At 37.8% G+C, this 20,964-nt stretch overlaps 1 protein-coding gene across 4 annotated transcripts in view; it reads right to left on the bottom strand.

Moving 5' to 3' along the window:
- Window positions 1–20,964, bottom strand: part of TPK1 (thiamin pyrophosphokinase 1) — a 304,375-nt gene that overhangs the window by 59,591 nt on the left and 223,820 nt on the right. For all 4 annotated transcript variants that reach the window (XM_054639468.2, XM_077178868.1, XM_054639477.2 and 1 more), the window contains one exon: window positions 3,712–3,823. In XM_054639468.2, the coding sequence (XP_054495443.1) occupies window positions 3,712–3,823 (112 nt within the window). The remainder of the gene's footprint in view (window positions 1–3,711; window positions 3,824–20,964) is intronic.

Here is a 20,964-nt window from a genome sequence, read left to right as displayed (position 1 = left end):
TCAAAGGCCATAAGGATGAAGAATAAATTACTTGGCAAAATTATTTTCTAAAGTAATTCCACAGAAAAGGAACCATCTCCTAAAAAAGCCTACCATTACCCTCCAACCTCTTCTTTGATGAGCACTGCAGCTGATTTCTGCCTTCATTTTTATTTACCTTCCATGAAAGCACCACAGAGGACCTAATGAAGAATGCTGGTAGTTCTGGCATTATTGGATTTTTTGTTATTTATTTATTAGACATGAGAGCTGTTATCAGCAAGCAGTCAGGTGAGTCAAATCAGACAAAGCATTATCTGATTCCTGTGCTGTAAATCAGATTTTAATAGAGAAAAGATAAGTATCACTTTGGGAATGGAAAGAATATGTTTATAATGTGTTCTGAGTATGTGCTACACAATAGCAAGTATGAATAAAAATATTTTTTCTAATCAATTTTCCACTTTCTTCTCCAAGTTCCTTCACCCATAAGATGAGAACTGAAATAAATGAAAATTCTGTTTGTGGCAAGTGCTAGCAAATAACAAAGATAAGCATGCATAAAAGCATGCATAGATGCTGCATTCTCAAACAGACATACAAAAAATACTGAATTCTGTAATATTAAAAGCCGTCATTGTTTCTCTGCTAGCAGAATAACTTACAGATTTCGGGTTTATCTAATTCAGCCATTGAAATGAGACCTTTGGTAGCTTATTCTTAACCTGAATACAGCTTTTGTCCTAGGTATTTATCCATGTCTTTTTCTATTCAGAACCTATGAATTATCATGACAGCACCTGTACACTGGACACAGATAAGGTTTGACTACCTCTTGAAGGTTTTACAATTTAATTGGCAGAGTAATCCAGATATGCTCAGGCAGAAATTGATGTTAAACATCAAAAACCTTGATGCAAAGCCAGCTCTTTCTTGTGCTGCAGTGTTATTTGATTTTTGATTTGCTAGAAATTACTGTTTGCAAAAATGAGGGCTCCCCTACCACATAATGCATCACTGTTTGAACTAAAATTCTGAAATTAGTTTACTGCCCAGATACTTAAATATCCTGAGAGCTCAAAAATTGCTTTTTAAAACCCAACTTGTTAGGTCACATCCAATTAATTCCATAACAAACTTGAGGAATAGGCCTTTCATGTCATGCTTGGCTTAAAAATTTAATTCCTTTTATGATTTACACATGAAAATGAATTTATAACCACAAAAAATTATTCACTGAGGTTTGCAATATATTTACACGGAGGTTTACAAAGGTGTCTGCTCAGATTGCTGTTAATGAATGAAGTGGTAAAGCTCTGCCATTGCCAACCATTAGCAGCAAGGCTGACATCCATATCACACTTCAGTTTCCATTCTTATTATTCTATTTCCTCCAACTTGATCCTCTGCTTCTCCATCCCAATTTACAGGAGGATTAATATTTTTTGAAGTAAGTGCAAAATTACAGGCAGCATAAAAGTCCAGTAACACAATGGAAGTTAGCATCAAACTTTAACTATCAGAATGTAGGTCCTATTTATTAGGGAAGAAAATCCAACCAAGTCACAACTAACCACGTGATGAATTGAAGATGTTGGTTTCCCTTTTGGGAAATGTAATTGCACTTCAATTTTTTAATCAGTGTCTGAACAATAACCTAATTCAATGGTTATTCTGCATTTGGATGAGTGAAAAGTTGAGCTCTAGTGGCTTGGGTGAGAGAGCAGTTTCAGGTTGTAATGGCCTTTATGTCTCAGATAGATTGAGGCTCTTCAAGGAAGACCAGATCATTTTTTGGTTTTACATATATATCTGTGATTAATATGGGGAAATAAATGAAAGAACTACAAGCTGGGAGAAACATGAGTATTGAGACTGAAAACAGCCTGTAACAGGATGCAATCTATACATCACTAAGAAAAACACTGTAAAGGTCTGCTCTCTTTCCTCCTGGAAAATAACAGTAACAAGGGCAGGGAGAAGCAGAGATGATGGTGTTGTGTTAAGATGAAACAAGCAGGAAACAGTCACATAAATACATTTTGTCCCCCAGAAAAACAGAAAAAAAAAAAGATGAAATGAAGAGTATTAAAATCCCTGCAGGTCTGTATCTAGTTATGATCAACATTTAAGAAACTGATATCTCAACCCAACCCTAGAGAGAAAAAATATTTGCTGCCATTTCATCTCCCCCCTGCATCCTCCTCCAGCTGGCACAGCTAACTTGAAATCCCTTTCTCCTTAGCTTTAGTAGATGAGGCAATCATAATTCAGTAGTAACCAAGAAACAGACCAGACAGACCATCTTTAAAATTACCAACTTTCTAATGAGCACCTTGTAAATCTGAGGAAATTTATGGAATTAAACTGAAAAAATTCTGTTGTATCTGAAAAATGGCTTTTTCAACTAATAAAAATCAGAAGAAAGGGCTGCAACCTCATTGCATCTACCACATTTTGATCCAGACAGTAGCCTTTTGCAATACAACACAGGATTCAGAGATGCTTCTTTCATTAACATGAGGCTGTCTTGAGCTTGTTCTACCTCATTCTGAAGGATAGAACATTTTCTGAGAAATTAGTACCTCAGTGCAATGGGTCACTGAATTTGCTGGACAACAGGAGATGAGCAGATGAAAATTCTGTATTGTATATGTCAACTGTATTTATACATACAAATGAAAATATCTGACTCTCTTTCAAATTAAGGGAATGTCTCTCATGCAATATATTCAGCTCTTCCAATCCAGTTTAAAAGGACAGAAATATTGCTAGCTAGACAGCCCTTCATCTGGCAATTCTCCCACAATCCAAAACTAATGCCATATTTATATATTTTATCATTAATGAGCTATTAATGCCTACCACCACCTTAACTGCACTTGTCAGGCTCTCAGTGGAACCAGCAGATGATCTGCTGGCTGGTACAGTGGGTCACTCACCGTAATTCTTAGCCAGTGAAGGCACTGCACTGCAAACTGTGAGAACAGCACGCCCTTTCTGCATGGAATGGCTCTAAAGCCTGGACATGTCAATCAGGCTGAGACTAGAGCCTCTCAATTACTGCTTTGCTCCCACTTAAGTTTTAATGAATGTTCATTGAAAATATCCCATTACTTTCCTGTGTAAATACATCCCAAATGGCTCAGTGTGGGAGGAAGAAGCAGGAGGATGAAAGTTGTTTTGATTTTTTGGGTCATAAAACCTCCTTTCTCTACAGATAAATGTCCCTGGTTCTAGATCAAATGGACTCTTTTCCACTTTAAAGTAAGAAAAAGGATCTGTTCATTCAGGGTTGAGAAATAGACAATATACATGAAGCAGTTCAGGTGAAGTGAGGTAGCTTTGCTAATCTGTATCCTGTTAGTATTTGTCTGTTGTAACTTTATGGCTTATAAGCAGGAGTTTAGACACTCATGGCTTCTTCTCCCTGGAGGGCAATGTATCAAGATGGTAATGTATCATGACCTCAACAAATGTTCTGTTTGAAGAGCACAATGACTCCCAAATGGAAAATGTGTTTCTGCCTGTGAGATCTCAGGTTTAAACGTATTTCTCTTGCTTTTTTTTTTGTATAAATCCCTCAATTTCTAGGAAAAAAAAATGGCCTGGCAGGGATTCGATGCTATGCTTCACCTTCCCACTTGTAAGGCCCTTGATGGCTGGTGAAGCTGCTCTAAAGGCAGGGTGAGGAGCACAGCAGAGCCCCTGTCCCAGAAGCATCTCACTTACTGAGGTTCCACCTGAGGCCCGTCGTGGTCACACTCTCGCAGGGGTTCCCGATGGGGATGAGGCCACACCAGGGGCCCTCCAGCCCCGTGTCCACATGCAGCTTGTGCTTGCCCTGCAAGACAGAAGTGTTTCTGCTGTCAGTGCCTGCCCAAATGGCATTTGGTCCCAGACCTTGCAAACAAAAGTGGAGGTGCTTGGGGACAGCTCCAGAATGTCCCCAAAGGGCTCAGGAATATTTGGTTGCAGCAAGAAGTCAGGCCATTGATGTTTACAGAGGGAGGAGAGATGTGTGCTTAGGTTCTAGACCTTAGGGCTTTTCAAAAGTTTGTTTCTAGGCTTTTCTAAGCAGAATCTAGCCTTGCTCATTCTTCCCTGGCATTATTTGAATAGGTCCTTCTGTCAAACCTGGGCTCTTTATTCCTGTGAAATGAAGGCATCCTGATCCATTCACACATTTTTTCCTCATCTAAACAGCTGTGTTTCACCTCCTAAACAGTGCTAGTCAAAGCTCCACTGAAATGCTTCAATTATTTTGACAACATCTGTAAAATTTCATGTACTTCTCCAGGCATGTACTCTACCCAGAAGGAAGAATACATGCAGAAATTTAACTAGGTGCTAGAGAAATGAACCTAAATATTTAGAGTAACCTGCTTACAATAAATAATGAAAAAAACTGAAATTAAAAGATTTTTTTACATCCAAGATACATTTATCTAATAACTAAAACATTCATGGGATGCAGGAGAAGCAACAGCTATTAATACATCAACAGATGATGTATTTGTGATAAATCTCTTCATTAGTACCTACAGCTCCTGTGTGAACATCCCATGAACAGTTACAAGGAAGAGTAGAAACTGGAGATCTTTAACAGAATGAAAAGTGCCGAGTGTTACAGTTCTAGCACAATCTGTGTTCTAAGAAACTAGGAAAATGTTGATGGAAACTAGCTACAAGCAAGAAGCAAATGAAAAGTAGTGACAAGGTCAGTGGAGAAATCATCCTCTGGTCTCTTCTACACAGAAAATTTATTCCTTTAAATAAGCCTGGACTTCATGTGGGAGAAGCTTCTTTGAAATAGAGGATTTTTTTTCCATTTTTATTTTATTCTCTTGTAGATGCAGGCAAGAAAAACTCTTGAGTATGTCTTTTACACACAAATTCTTCATCACTATAAATAAAATCAGATATGCCTATTTATAAATATATGGACACTGAAGCCCTATGATTATTCAGTGAACACTTTGTTAAGCAAGATATCAAGGTTTTATACCAAAAGAAATGAAGAACAGTTGAACCATAAAAGTCAACTATATGTCCCAAGCAGCAAAAATAGTCCCACAAATTTTCTTAGGAGAATGCATTTTTAAGCTTTTTCTCCTGCCCTGTCCTGTCCTATGCTCATTTTACATGCTCTTGCAAATACAAAGTCACTAGTTAGAAAGTCAAAACTGTAGGCAAAATATCTTATTGCTGAGACATTGATGTCTGAGGCATTCAGCAGCTTCTCCTGTTAATGTCAAATGCATTATGAAGAAACAACTTCAATACATGTCATGCTCTCAGTTAACAAATGAACCTTGGAAAAGCTGTCAATTAGGGAATATCAGATTGCATAGCTTAAGTCTATTTGATTGTTTGCAGAGCAATGAGAAAACCAATCCAATATTATCTGTCTTCTCAGGGTGTCCAGCTTCACACGGTGATGAGCCATGTATATGTGTAGTGGTTGTGAATGCTTGCCTGCCAAATTCAGAGGTGTAACAAATTCAGGCTTGATAAGCTTTTAGCTATGCAATATGCCTTGCCACCTCTCCCTCACAGCATGGAGGGAGGAGGAAAGGAAGAGGAGAGCTGCAAGTACAAGTTCTCTCATTGTGTGATTACAGATAGTGTGGATAATGAAGCTGATGATGAGTGAGAGATGAAGGGGTGGGACTGTCTGATCCCAGTGAATGCACATATTGCTGCTCAGAGCTACTGGAGGAGAGGAGCAAACTTACCATATTAATCAATCAGTAAGGGAATATGAAAAGCAGATGAGAAAGTAGCTGGCCCCACAGAGAACCTGGTTAAATTCCATATTCTCAAAGTCTGTGTCTAACTAATACCAGGTTTGCATTTCCTATTTTATGACATTCTGGCCCAGTTTGCAGATAAGGAATCAATTCAGTAGAAATTTATGCAGATTGCTGTCTTTCTATGCTCATGAAATAAATCTTTAAAACAGAAGAAGCCAGCACCAGAGGCTCACCAATATCTAGGATTTTATCAGGAGTCTTTCAATGTCTGATACCTCATGAAAATCCCAGTTCACACATTCCAGTGATTATGTGAGCCCAATGATTTTCTTCCCTAAAAGGACATTTTCTATCACTCAGTAGTTAAGAGGAATTTCAAACAGGGAGCCCAAATGGCTAAACCCAAGTCAGCAGGTAGGTGAACAGGAATATTGAAATGCAGGTATTTTTTTAAAAAAAACCCTCTCAACTGTCAGGCCAAACTTATGTTTTAAGGATTGGTTCAATAATATAACAGAAGTCAGTTTCTAAGGCTTTTCTTTAAATAAATCAATAAGAGATTTTAATAGTACTGGGGATAGCAGGAGCAGAAAAGGGAAATGAATGTTGGAAAAATAAAAACAAACAAATAAATTACATATAAACAACTCATTTTTGCCAAAAACATCAGCCAGTGCATTTGTACAGTAAACCTCTAAATTCAAAGCACTGTGAAACTGCCATGAGGGAAATTCAGTTCCTAAGCTTATCTCCAATTTTTTGAGTAAAGATCTCTCAACCAAGCAAGATGGAACTGATATTTGCAGGAGGAAGGGATGATCAGAGCTTTTAATTTGCAAATACAAGTAATAATTTGTTCTATTTAAGTCTGTGTGATTAAAGGAATAATTATATACTGCCACTTAAAATATCAAACTGTTTTCAATTTCTGCAGAACTCAAATTTCCAAAACTAGGTTTAAAAAGAAAACTAAACTTTGACTAAATAAATCCCTTGTTATACTTTTTTTGCCTCTGTAGGAGGTAACTGAAATATTTTCACATTTAACTTAAGAATCAAATATTACCATGTTTGAATGTTCCTGGTGATGAAAGAATGACAAATAATACAGCCACATTGATTTTTATCTTATTAAGTCAGTTTTGAAAAACATTGATCAATCTTCAGCATCGATTTTTTTTCCTTCATTTTGTTTTGATGCTGGAAAATAAAATCAATTTTTTGAGTTCAGCAATAAGAAGAAAATGTCAGATGATATTTTTAAGAATGCTTTATCCACAACTTTTCCTTTTGATTCTAATGCCTTGTGTTATAAGAAAGCATTTAAGAAGTAGTGGTTAAATATACACCCACTCTAACACTCTTTTTGCTAAGGAAAGACCTAGAGACATAGTTGTTATTTGCTACAGACAGCTGAAATGAATAGAAGTCTGATTGCCAGGAATTCATACACCTAACCCCATTCAAGGTTGTGAGATGCTAAAATCCTTAGTCAAAAATCTGCAAGCTGAACGCACATGAACAGCATCAAGACAAAAGTGGCAGCTTCCCTACGTGCATGGATACCCCAGCACAGAGAAAATTACTTCTCCAAGTGCTTTTCAGACCATCTTGAATAGATGTGTTGCAATAAATGTACACTCTAAAATAGATATCAAGGAACAAAATATTATGAAAGAGAGACAGAATGGGGGCTAATCTTCAGTAATGCATTCTGAAGGGATCTGAAGGAGGGAAACATGGAACTTGTCAGGCTGAAGCTAAACACTGAGGAGAGGCATAAAGCCAGTTAACAAGATGCTGGGAAAGGATAAGGAATTAAAATTAGGCTTTGAAAAACAAATTAGGAAGATATAGTAAACAGATCTTGGAAACTGCAGAATAACTAGGACATGTGAAAGGTAACAGGGAAGGAAAAGAAAAAGGAATGAGTTACCAGATTGAAAGACAAAGCAAACTTATTCTGATTTAAAGGAAAGAACTGAATAATTTCATTACTAGAAAGCATTGATTTTCTAAAAGGTGTACTTTCAGCCATGCTTGCTGTGAGATCCAGGACTACAGAGAAACAAAATTTCTGGAGATCTGACCAACAGCTCTACAATACCTCCTCCACTATCTAGATCTTGTTTTCCATGATCTTCTGATAAAACATCTTTTTTATACCAGCTTTATTTCTATGATTACTCCATAGATGGCAGCACACACTTGAAAGCAACTACAGTAGCAAAAAACTAAATACAGATGTCAGAGTGTTACCCAGGGGAAAGGCAAAGACCACAATCTGTTTTAGAACATAAACATCTGGGTGCAGAAAATGCTATGCAGAAAGAAGACTTAGGGAAGGGGTGGAAATCAACACAATCACCAAAGACAGCAGCAGAAGGGAGGAAGAGAAAAGGAACAAGGATGAAACAAAGCTGAGAACATTTATGTTTAAAATCAAATATGACTGGCAATAAAGTAAAAACAAAGTTCCAGAAATATTTCTACTAATCATTAATTGTGTAAGAGCTTGACTTAACAACAATAAAAGCTTTTAGGCTGAGATTTTGAGCAAGACAAATACAGCCATTTTTTCTAAAAGGATGTACTTAAGAAGAGCTGTTTTGTTATAACCCTAAAATATCATCAATTGTCATTTCACACAAATAGACACAGTACCAAGTAGCTATTATGTGAACACTATTCAGAGAATGTTTTCTGAGCCAACCAGGCTTTTGGTTGCTGTTGAAGATAAAAGCATCCACAGTTCCTGCAAAAACTTGTATGTCTAAAAGCTTTCATATGTCATATCAATGACTGCTTAAACACATAGAAAAAAAACAGCAAATTTGTTATACTTCAAAATAATATTGAAAACTGTTGGACCCAATCCTGCCAATCCCTACTATCAAAGCTTAGATTGTTCCTGTGCTGAAATGGATAGACTTCAGTGTATCAGTTATTTGCAAGACAGAGCCCTACCAAGGCTACCCTTCAAGAGTAGCACTTTAAAATAAAAAGACTTTACAGTGAATAAAATCCCAGGTAGGAAAGACACAATATATTATAATCATTAGTAGACCCAATTAATGAACAGATCTGTTTCAAACCAATTTATGATAAGGGTACAGAAGGAAATTCCCATGGAGGTGAGTGCCAGTAAACCAAAAGGAGTTACTATATCCTGAGGTTATACATTTAAATGGTTGCTACTGTATATCTAATGTACAAATTATCCACAGAGAGCAAACGATTGCAGAATTTCACACATTTACACATGAACATCTACAGTCCTACCAAAAACCAGCCTGAAAGAACATTTCTCATGTCTCTGAGCACAGGGAGCAAATCCCTTGTTTGCCCATCACTTGTAGTAGCATGAGCCTGTGAAACAGCTCTCTATCTTCTGCAGGCCAGTCTACATGGGTGGAAAAACCCCAGCAATCACAGGTGCAAAAAATCTGAAAGTATACTTCCCTCAGAATGCTGCAAGCAGTTAAATGTGACAGCAGCATGTGTGCTAACATGCACACAAATAAAGGGATGAAAACATTTTTTCAACCTAAAAAGATATCTGGGAACACAAAAGATACTTTAAAAGGGAGTTTCATTAGTTTAATTCTTTTTCGCAGACATATCTTAAAGATTGACAAATGCCATAAATACTAATTCTTGTTCTACTATGAACACCACCAAAAAGAGAAACTCGTTCTGTTTAAATTTCCCACTTGCAAATGAGATTCCACAACATTTTCTGCAGTTTTCCACAAATCAGTGCAAAATACACCACAAATACAGAGCAAAACTACAATAATCAAGATATCCCTGGTCCCTTTCTAAATTTAAGCAAGCCTTAGACTGGCCCAGTGTGACATTTTATCCTTGAGCTTGTGCAGTTGGTGCCCTATCCTCAGCAGGCTCATCATTATAGGTTTAATTAGCATTTTTAGTGATGCCTTAAAAAAATCAGAACCATTTCTTTATATCCATTTATGAGACTACAGAGTATAATAGATTGCAGATAAGAGTGAAAAGTAGACAAGCTGCTGAAGATTTCATATTGCCTGTATAATTATTATGCAGTGTTGCAGTTAAATTGTCAGCCTAGAGGGGCCTTTACTGAGGGCACTAATACTCTGCAATTCTTAAGTGATAAAAATGCAGCATAATCTTTTTCATTATGAATCAGTTCATAATAAATTTAGTGTCACTGCCCTTCCTTTTTTTGTATATTTCTACAGGGGAAGAGTCTGTAGGATCCCTTCTCTCTAGACTATACTATCTTATTTTTCCGGGTATTAGAGAAGCGTGTGAATTAATTTAAAAGACAGGGTAATGTTCACCTAACTTGTGGTAAGAAACAATTTCTTCTTCTTAGCACTGAATCACTGACTGTTACAGAAAGGCACATTTATGCTACATAAGAATACACAAAATTCAAATCTGTTTATCTGTTCCCAGGCAAACTGGCAAATCTGTAGCTCTCCTACTCCAAAGTCTCACTTGTAAATCTTCTATACTGCATAAATAAGAAGAATGATCAACAGGTCAACAAAAAAGAAGGTGGTCAACACCTTCTTTTAGTTTCTTGTACTTCTCAATCCCTAGGATGCCTTTTTTTTTTAATGTTTTATACAATGGCAGCAAATCATGAGCCCACAGATTCTCTCATATACCATCATCCTTTTAGTAGAACTGGCTTCATATTTGGAGGTTTCATGTTAGGATTAGGGCTTCATAAAAGCCTGACCTCTCTAATTTCTTCGGTGCAAACAAACTGATGAACAGAATTCCTTTCATGGAGTGGGGGAATCTCATAAATGCTCTTTTCTCCCTTTTGTTTCTGACTGTAACTTTCATATACCTCTAGGCAAGAAGGATAGAGGTTGGAACTAGCAAAAATGAACTTAGGAGATAATTTTGCATTCCTTTTTGATCTCTGCTACAGGAAGAAATAATTTGCTGTTATTATAAAGATATTCATTGACCTAGGATAAGAAACCATATCTACTTTCAATAGACAGGAAAATGGGTTCTGCTTTGTAACAGCAGGCTTTGAAGACGTTATGCCCCAGATCTGGTGCTTGCAATGACTGACTGCTCCTTTCTACAATGATTGATTGACTGACTTCTTTCTACACCTGTGAAACTCAAAGACATGTTGCCCAGGTGAAGAAGAACAAATTAAAAAAAAGATTAATTGAAATTGAATTAAAAATTTAAAAAATTAAAAAATTTAAACAAAATTCAAGTTGACTATTCAAATATATTTTTTGTTCTCCTCTTTTTCCCCACACATTTTTTCTTCTCTCTTGTAAAGCTCGGTATTCACTTGGAGATTACAGCTCTCACAAAAATCTATTATTTTGTTGAAGGATGTGGTAGGGGAGTGGAATATTGTACTGCTTAGAACTTCTGGCTGGAGACTGGTGACCAGTGGTATTTTTCAGGACTTAATTCTAGGGCCAATTCTGTTCAATATTTGTATCAATGACTTAGGTACAGGAGCTGAATGCACAGTTAGTAAGTTTGAAATGATGAAACTGGGAGGTGCTATTGGCTGTCTCAGGGGACAAGAGGCCCTGCAGGGGTATCTGTAATCCTAAATTACAGCAATCATCAGTGGCATGAAACTGAACAAGTCCAAATGCTGGACTCTGCACCTGGGAGGGAGCAATGCCAGACATGAGACTAAACTGGGAGAGGAGTGGCTGGAGAGCAGCCCTACAGAAAGGGATCTGGAAGTGCTGGTTGACAGGAGGTTTGACAGGAGTCAGCAGTGTGTGCCCTGGCAGCAAGGAGGGCAAACCCCATCCTGGAGTGCACCAAACACAGCATCACCAGCTGGTCAAAAGAGGTGACTGGATGGTCATACCTGTATTTAGTGCTGGTGCAGCCCCATCTTGAGTAGCACCTGCAGTTCATTTAAGAAAGATGCGAAGATACTTGAGTGTGTCCCAGGGAGGGCACCAAGGTGGCAAAGGGCACAGCAGACATGTCCTTGAGGACTTTGTGTGTGTCTGGTTTGGAGAGGAGGAGGCCAAGGGGTGACCTCACTGCTCCCCACAGCTTCCTGAAAAGGGGCAGTTGAGAGGGAGGTGCTGAGCTCTTCTCCCTGGCACCCAGTGCTGGGACATGTGGGAACAGCTAAAAGCTGCTTCCATCAGGGAAGGTTCAGACTTGACATAAGCAAATATTTTCCTTACCCGAAGGGTGGTGAAACCCTGGACTGGACTTCCTTGAGAAGTGGTCAGTACCCTGTGCCTGTCAGTGTTGAAGAGGCATGCTTTAACTTTTGGTCAGTCCTGAAAGTAGTCAGGTAGTTGGACTAGGTGCTTGTTGTGGGTCCCTTCCAGCTGACCTATTCTATTGTATTCTATTAAATTATTTCAATTTACTGTCTGGGAATAAAATAGAACTTGAACCCATGAAACAGGACCACAGCATATCAAGTCTATACCAAATACAGAGTAGTATAATGCAAGATGGAAAGCACTGACATAAAAAAACCCATAAAATGAAGGTCAACAGAATGACAGGTTGCTGTTAAAACTCACGGCTCACCCTCGCAAAAGCAGAAAGGTTGCAACAAGTAATACTGCCTATTTAGACCCTTTGACTTATGCATATTGTTGCATTTTCTGTATATAAGTTTTCAGTCTCTTTCACACAGTAGAAAGTCAGGATGCATCTTCTGATAAAGGAACTGAATCCTTCCATAAAACAGGAACTTGCTAGGTCAAACCTGTTTGTAGGCTTTATTAATGAGATAGAAGAATAAAATATCTCACAAAAGTATCAAAAAGGATCAAAACCATTCAAGAAGAAAACATATAGCAAAATACTTGAAAAACCTAGAAGCTAAACTATCAATTTCAAGCTATTTAAAGTAGTAATAAACTTAATACATAATCAAGGATTGCTTAAGGAATTAGGTGCATTACTACTGCATACTGATTTCTTGCCTTCCTAAACTTCTCTAGCTACATTTCCCTCTTGGAAAGCATGTGATTTCCTTGCTACTCTTGCTCCATGAAATGAGATGCCATTGGGTTAATACTAGGAGAGAACTGCAATTAAGACATGAAAGATTTCAGAATAAAAAGCTTATTGCTTGCTGTATTGGTTTAGCATGGCCTGGTTTTGGCAGAGAGAAGCTACAAGGGTGGCTTCTGTGAGAAGCTGCTGGAAGCCCATGATGGTATTTGATGAGTGATGTCTCCTGATCCTTATCTCAAGCCATGAACCCTTCATTATATTTTCCTCTCCCCTGTCCAGCTGCAGAGGGGAGTGGGAGAGAGGCTTTGGTGGGTTACCTGGCATCCTGCCAGCATCAACCCACTACACTTAGATCAAACCATTACCAGCCACAAAAGTGGAGTTTTGCAGAGCACAAGAACTTCTCACAGAATGGGTCAGGTTAGAAAGGACCACAGTGGATCATCAAACTCTCTGCTCAAGCAGGGTCATCCTAGAGCACATGGCAGAGGATTGCATCCAGACAGTTCTTGAATACCTCCAGCGAGGGAGACTCCACAAGCTCTCTGGGAAATCTGTTCCAGTATTTGATCACCCACACAGTAAAGAAGTTTTTCCCTGTATTCTGCTGGAACTTTCTGTGCATCAGTTTCTGCCAGTTGTTACCTAACAAGTCCAATTTCTCTAAGAAATCTACGCAGCAGCGGGGGAAGATGTTGGAAAATTTTTTTAGCTTTAGCACAATAGTGTATAATCCCTATACTCATCATTAATGCTTGGTTTTAACAATACAGTACTTAGTACAAATACCAGAGATTAATGTGGCCTTGTGCTAACTCTCTCTACATCTGTGACTAATAAGTCTTGTGCCAGCCAATGCTTCCTTATTCCTTATTTCCTTTATATTAGTGATCAATATGTACTAGCAGATATCTTAGTTTTTAGAAAAAAAATCAGATTGTGTGTCACAACAAAGCATGGTAGAGGAAATACATTACAACCTGATCCCAGATTTGAAACAGTCTCAAAAAGAAAAGATTCATCGGAAGATCCAGAACCATATTCAAATAAGTCCATGTAAATAATTAGCATATATGCATGGTTGAGGAAATGTGATGAATATGTGCCAATTTCAGGAATATAACTGGCCTGTTGAGTTACTAGGCATGCACGCTTTGAGGAGAATTCCCCATGCATCAGTGGTGCTAGTAGTAATGTTGTCTTTCTAACCTAGTAAATTGGTTTCTGGTGACACTGCTGCATCTTGTCCTAGTGCTTGGCACCACCAAGAAGTGCCTGGCTCCATGCTCTTCACATGCTCCCTTCAGACAGGCATTGGTAGAGCACTGCAGGCTCATGGACAGCTTGGTGTCCACCAGAACCTACAGGTCCTTCTCCACAGAGCTGCTTTCCAGCAGTTTGGCCCCCAGCCTGCACTGGTGCAGGGGGTTTTTCTTCCCCAGGCACAGGACTCTGCAATTGCCTTTGTTGAATTTCAGACAGTTCTTCTCTGTCTGTCTCTCCAGACTGTTAAGATCCTTCTGAAGGGCAGCACAGCCCTCTGGGTACTGACCACTTCTGCCAGCTTTGGGACATCACTGAACTTGCTCAGTCATTGATGGATAAGTTAAACGGTTCTGTGCCAGTACTGAACCCTGGGGACACCACTAGTGACAGACCTGCAGACAGACCCTGTGCCACTGATTACAGCTCTCTGGGATCTGCTGGTCAGTTCTCAATTGATCTCACTCATCCACACTTCCTGAGTTTGTTCATGAGGATGCTGTGAGAGACAGAGCCAAAAGCCTTGCTGAAGTCAAGGTAGACAAAGTCCACTGTTCTCCCCCATCCATCCAGGTACTTGTCTCATCATAGGCCATCAGGTTGGTCAGGCAGAATTTCCCTGTAGTGAACCCATGCTGACTACTCCAAGCACTTTCTTGCACCCATGTGGATAGACATGGTCTCCAAAATGAGGTGCTCCATCACTGACTGGTCAGTTGCTCCCTGGGTCCTCCTTCTTGCCCTTTTTTTGAAGACCAGGGTGATTTGTTCTTACTTCCAGTCCTCAGGCATCCCTTCTGATCTCCAGGGCCTTTCAAAGAGCATTGTTATGGTGTCTGCCAGCTCTCAGCACTCATAGATGCATCCTGTCAGGTTCCAGGAACTTGTGGATGCCAAGTTGGCCTAGGTGTTCTTTAACCCAGTCCGCCTTGACAAAGGGAAATTTTCTACTAATAAAAAAATAGATTGTCTACAACAAATCTCTGAGGACTACACATGGTACAAAGAGGAATTTGAAGGTGCATTTTTGTCTGGTTTTAAAAGAACTAGCTAATTCTTGGGAACAGGAAGTGGAAAAGGTGGCTGTAAAATCTTCACTACTAGAGATTTAGTAATCTCTTAAAAATATGCATTTATTTCCTAGTGTTGATTTTGGATGCTCAAATATTACCCACTTTACTCCTCAATTTAAATTGCACATTATGATGAATGAAATGCAATACATACAGGTAAAATAATTTCCCCATGTTTGTGTATACTTATGAACATTTCAGCCAAATTTCATGCTTTGAGAACTATTTATGATAACAGCCATCTTCATTATATAAAAACAACTAAGCTTGGGCATCTGTCAATGTACCTATCCATTTGTTCATGTCTCCATCTAATTTACAGAAAAAATCTAAACCTACCTTCTTCCTGTTTAGGCCATCACCCTTTGTCCTGTCACAAAAATCTTTGTTAAAACGTCTCTGTCTTTCTTATAAGACCCCTTATATATGGAAAACACCACAAGAAAGCCTCTCCAGAGCTGAACAACCCCAACTCTCAGCTTTTTTCATAGAAGATATATGCAGAAAGCCATTTAACTCAATATGATCTGAAAATGAGGAAGAAAGTTTTGAACCAGAACTTTTCTCTCCAAGCCACCTGAACCCTATTTTTTTAAAAAAATTAATAGAAAAATAAATCACAATTGATTTTGCAAGGAGTCTGTAAAATCACAGCAATGACAAAGAAAAAAAATTCATTACTCTCAAGTTTTTCCCAACTTTTCATTTCAGAAGATCAGGTTTAAAACTATGTGGAGTATATTGAAACATTGACTCGATCGAGTGAATTTCAATAAAAGCATCTCTAAAAACAAACAAACAAAAAAACCCCCTAAAAATCTTAAATGTGTTATCATCATATTTTGAAACAGGCAGAAATAAATATTCCTGGCTCAAAATAAGCAGACCTTGTGCAGACACTCATGTTCACACACAGGATTTGCAGAGGGACCCTTTCCAAAATCAGGGTAAGCAGAGATTACTGTTTCTTACAAATGAGAAGCTCAGGACATGAAGCTCTTCTGAAAGATGTTTATCATGTGTGTCTTAGTCCCTTCCTGATCCCCAGCTGCTCCTCCTACTCAGCAAAGCCTTAAGAATCTGCTTCTTAACAACCACGACTTGAGACCAGCTGTAGAGAAGCCTACAATGGTTCACTGGAAGGACAGACACTCACATAACCTTCCAGATAAAAAACCAACCACTTTCATGGCTGTTTTCTTCAGGAGGTTTTGGGGAAAAGGTCAGACTCATTCCTGACAGGCCTCCATAGTGGGAAACATTCCTGTATGCATTCATGGGCCACTGCTGGCTGCATTTCACCACTTAGAGAGCTGGGGACACAGAACCATCATCAGGAAGCCTTTGCACTGAGGTGACCAGAATGAGTTCCAGCAGCTCCTGCCACAGGCCAGGCTCTGCACAAACACAAAACAACAATTCACTTTCCCATTTAAAACAGGAATTAAAGACCGACAATAGAGATACAAGACAGGAACTGACATGTGACAGGCGGCTGTCAATCACCACAGCATTACAAAACCTTTCCATGGATGTGTCTCCAAAAAGTTAATAGTTAACAATCCCTGGATGGCACTTCAGGAGGGCTGAACAGAGATAATTAGCCACAGGTAATTAGCTACAGGTTCTGACTGCAGGGCCGAGCATAGTGGCAGGATGAAATCAGAGAGAAATAATCTCAAGAGAAATAATCTCGAGAGAAATCATCCATTTCTTCTGGGGTGTTTTGGACTTTATTAGCAAGAAACCAAATGGAGACAAATGCAGAGTTTCAGACTTTGCTGAAGACTATACTGGTTAGTCAATATGGCCAAGAAATATTAAGCACATCAGATTTTTAAAATGCCCTCAAGACATGAAGAGAAACATCAGACATTTTAAAATGTAATTCACCTTGACTGGTGGGGAAAATAGTGTGTTTTTGTTAACAGACTATAAAACAGGCACTCCAGATTTCTTTTGGAAGTGAATGGAAGACAAGCCCTCTCTAACCTGGTATAACTCTAACAAAACACTCATCCAAACAAAATAAAACATATATAAAGAATCAATGAAATCATTTTAAATAGTAACAATACCCTTGGTTAGTTACTTGAGAATCACTTGCTTAGATAATTACTGAATATCTAGAGTGGATGAAATGCATAAGGAGGTTTTATATGGACACTTTGTGAAAGAATATTTAAATATAAATAATATTAATAAATAAGGCAAGTTAATTTGGCTTTGCTTTAGCATGGTTAATTCCGAAATAGTTAGCTAATATGTTCTCTCATTCACTTGGGGCTGCATGCTTCTGTATATTCTAAAATATGCTACTAATCTAAATTACTTCTGATATTTGAGCTTAATTTAGAAAATATATCTTGTTAAGTCTCCAAAACCATGTCATTTCAAGTAATTAATATGAGAAATTAATGGAGATTACTTTATCAGTATTTTTTTTTAAATGAAGTTCATCAGAAGTCAAATCTGAGATTCCATATAACAGGAAATGTTACTGTCTGGAAAATAAACTTTTATGTTCTTGTCTTAGCTTGTAGATACAATGAATTTTGGAAAAGAAATGTTGATGACTATGTTAAAATGTGAACAACAAAACTTTGCACCAAAAAACTGTAACTTGACTTTTTGGAATACAAGGAAGAAAAAAAAAAACCAAAAAACAACAGGTCTGTCATCTAAATTTATACAGCCTGTTTTTCTCAATTTCTCCTTCTCACCTTTTCCTTTCTTAGGATAATTTCAGGATAGTAACTTATCAGCCTTAGGGACTAATAAATTCCATTTTAATATTAGTATTTTCTGTTAAAGAAAACATTATATTTGATGAAGGTGAGTCATTGCTGTCTTCTCAGTAGTAATTCAAACAGGTAAAACCATTTTACCTGTTTGCACTCAGCCACCAACCTATGACTCCCCAGAAGTCCTGAAAATTCCAAGAGAGCATCAAAAGCCAGGGAATTTTCATTTTCTTCATTCAAATACTTCCCTAGTCTTTTGGTAAAGACACTATAAAAGCCCATGAATATACATATCTGTTTAACTGTATCATTGCTGTTTTCACAGCTGGTCCTTAAGTGTCATGCTAAATTTTATCCAAAATCCACAAATCTTCAATTTTAGCTAAGTTACCTCTTGGTAGTGCAACTGGAGATGCAGTTGTTTCTCCCATCTACTTTATATCAGTCTAACTGGAAGCTTGCAGTTTGGTTTCATGCAGGAAAAAAAATGAAAAAATGAAGAACTCAGATGTCTGAAATGCTTCCCATTGCAAATACAAACACAGGCAGCAGAAATTCCAGACTTGACCGTGTTAAGTAAGACTAGAGGATTTAAAGCAGAGTTTATTGGGGCACCAGAAGTTTTGGGCCAGCAGAACTTTTATCCAAATGGAGTGAAACTGCTGGCAAACAAAAATGAAAAAGCTTTTGAGAATTTAAACAAGAGTGAGAAAGAAGGCTGACAGGTGCTAAGGAGCACTCAGGTCAGACAAAGACATCTGCCAGAGACTTCAACAACATAAAAGTAGCTTTGAATCCAGTAGTGGAGGACAAGACAAAAAATTAGAGTTGAAATGAAGGAGGTGCAAGCTGAAATCATAGAAGTAATTTACATAGAGAAAAAGCATCCATCATAATTTTAAAAAATCCATTAGCATTATAATGAATTTAAATAAAAGTCCACCTACATATGATGCTGTTTTGGCACATAAAAAATGAGAGAAAACTTAAAGGGGTTAAAGCTTTAGAATAGAAAAAGCTGTAAAAAAACCCCATACATACTAATAGGGTTTTACTATTGACAATTTACTGTATGTTTACAGTAATATTTTTTTAATTAAATTTTTTTAATACTGGACTGTCTCCACACTGAGATCCACAGTGACTTGAGCACACACAGAAAATTCCTTCTGGACAAAATTAAACTGGAAGATCTCTTCAGAAGAGCACCTAAAACCCTCTACCCACTAATGGGCATTCACAGAATCACAGACCCAGACTAGGACAAGTCTGAAATAAAACCCTGAAAAGTGTGCAGTGGGGACATCAGACACCACAAAGTGTTTCAGTACTAAGAGCCTCCTTCTACTGGTCTGCACTGCTTTTTATCAGAGACACAGGGTCTCGAAAGGTCTAAAACAAGAGTGGTAATAGAAGCTAAGACAACAGGTCTTCATAGAAAGTGGCAAACTATTACATTCAGCAAGATTTTGGAAAGAAAATTCTTTAAACAACTTGCTGTTCTTGGCATCAATTTTTAAATGCTGTACAGTCACATGATACAATCTACAAATACTGTCATTTTATCTTAGTATTTTTTACAGAAAACAGGCATTCAACAAAATTTTATCTCAGGATAAATTCTTCTTGAGTAGAAGATATTTATTTATTTATTATAATACAATTGAGAGGTGAACAACTGCAAAGGTTTTACCTTTTAACTCAAGACAAAAGATATTGGCTCAGCAGATGCCAGATAAAATTCAGGATCCAAACAATTTTGTTCTGGCTGTGTGGAAGGACCTGCTACTCCAGCAAGGAAGAGGGGCACTTTGGAGGAGCTGTTGGTTGAGGAACCTGCTAAGGGTATTTTCAAATATATGATATATGTCTGTCACCACCAGAGAAGATTTAGGCTGTTTGACAGGATTAGAAATAGCAAACAATCCACCCTCCCCCAGCTCCAAACTGAAATTTAACCTTCTCAACACAAATTTTTTAAAAATGTATCATTTCATGACTTGCTTACAAGTTAATAAACCAAATTTGCACATTGTATTTCTGCTCTATTTGATCTGCTCTCACCCTTCTCATATAAACAACTTTCTTCCCAAACCAGAAACAAAGTGAAGCTAAAAAATATACTGACACACCGAAAAACCTCCAGTAATACATCATTAGATCTGCAATCTCTCTGCTGCATTAGGTAGTTCAAATTTACTACTAAAGCTGTGTATGGCTACTAAGACATGTTGAAAAAAGCAACCACTATAATCTTACTTACAAGGGTATATATAGATTTAAATAATAGAATTACTGTTATTCACCATTCCAAGTTTACCTAAGGAACCAATAAATAATCAGATTAAAGAATAAATAAAGAGTTTCTTGTTTACTAAACTTCTACCCTCTCCTTTTCTCCTGAATTATAAGTTTCTTCATTTCAAACATAGCATACATAGTACTGACTTATTCTAGAAACAAACACATTCTTGTCTTAGGAAATGGTTACACCTATGTGCAGGGGAAGAAAAAGGCAAATATGGTACAATCAAAAAGCTCAAATCCAAACTTAGATCCAAGCTTTCCACAAACATGACTCATGGCAGAAATCTGCTCTCAGACCAGCACAGGAGAGATATCTATGGAAGACATTTACATCTATTTTAGTTCTAGAGTAAATTAATGAAACAGGAAAAAAGTGGAAAAATGTCAATGCTCCAGACTTCCATGCACAAAAATAAAATAGACATTTCTGTCCTACTGCTTCCATACAGCCTCTTTGCTTATCTGCTGGGTCTATGAGTAGTATTTTCATTTCTTTAAACAGCTGCTGAAACTGAAACAACACCTCTATTAGAGACTGCCTGGGATGATGGACTGCCCTCAGTTTAGACATCACTCATAAGAGACGGCTCTGAGGGCCCATTGGCATCTGGGAATTCTGGCTATAAACCTAGTGGTGATTCTGTTTTGCAAAGGGGTTAATTTTCCATACATCAGAATTACTAGCTGCTTCATTGCTTATGCCCTTCTCTACTTGCTGTCTTTGCAGTTACAAACTGTGTAATCATTAACTTTTTCTCCACAATACATAAGTGGTAGACAGTTTTCATCAGAGCAGCTACTATTTTTGCAGTGAATCCAAAAAAAAAAATCCTTTTTTCTTACCCTTTTTTTTTTACT

This window comes from Agelaius phoeniceus, chromosome 1, assembly GCF_051311805.1.
Source record: "Agelaius phoeniceus isolate bAgePho1 chromosome 1, bAgePho1.hap1, whole genome shotgun sequence".
Classification (NCBI taxonomy): Eukaryota; Metazoa; Chordata; class Aves; order Passeriformes; family Icteridae; genus Agelaius; species Agelaius phoeniceus.
The sequence above is the reverse complement of the archived record's forward strand: the minus strand, read 5'-3'. Positions and strand labels throughout refer to the sequence as shown.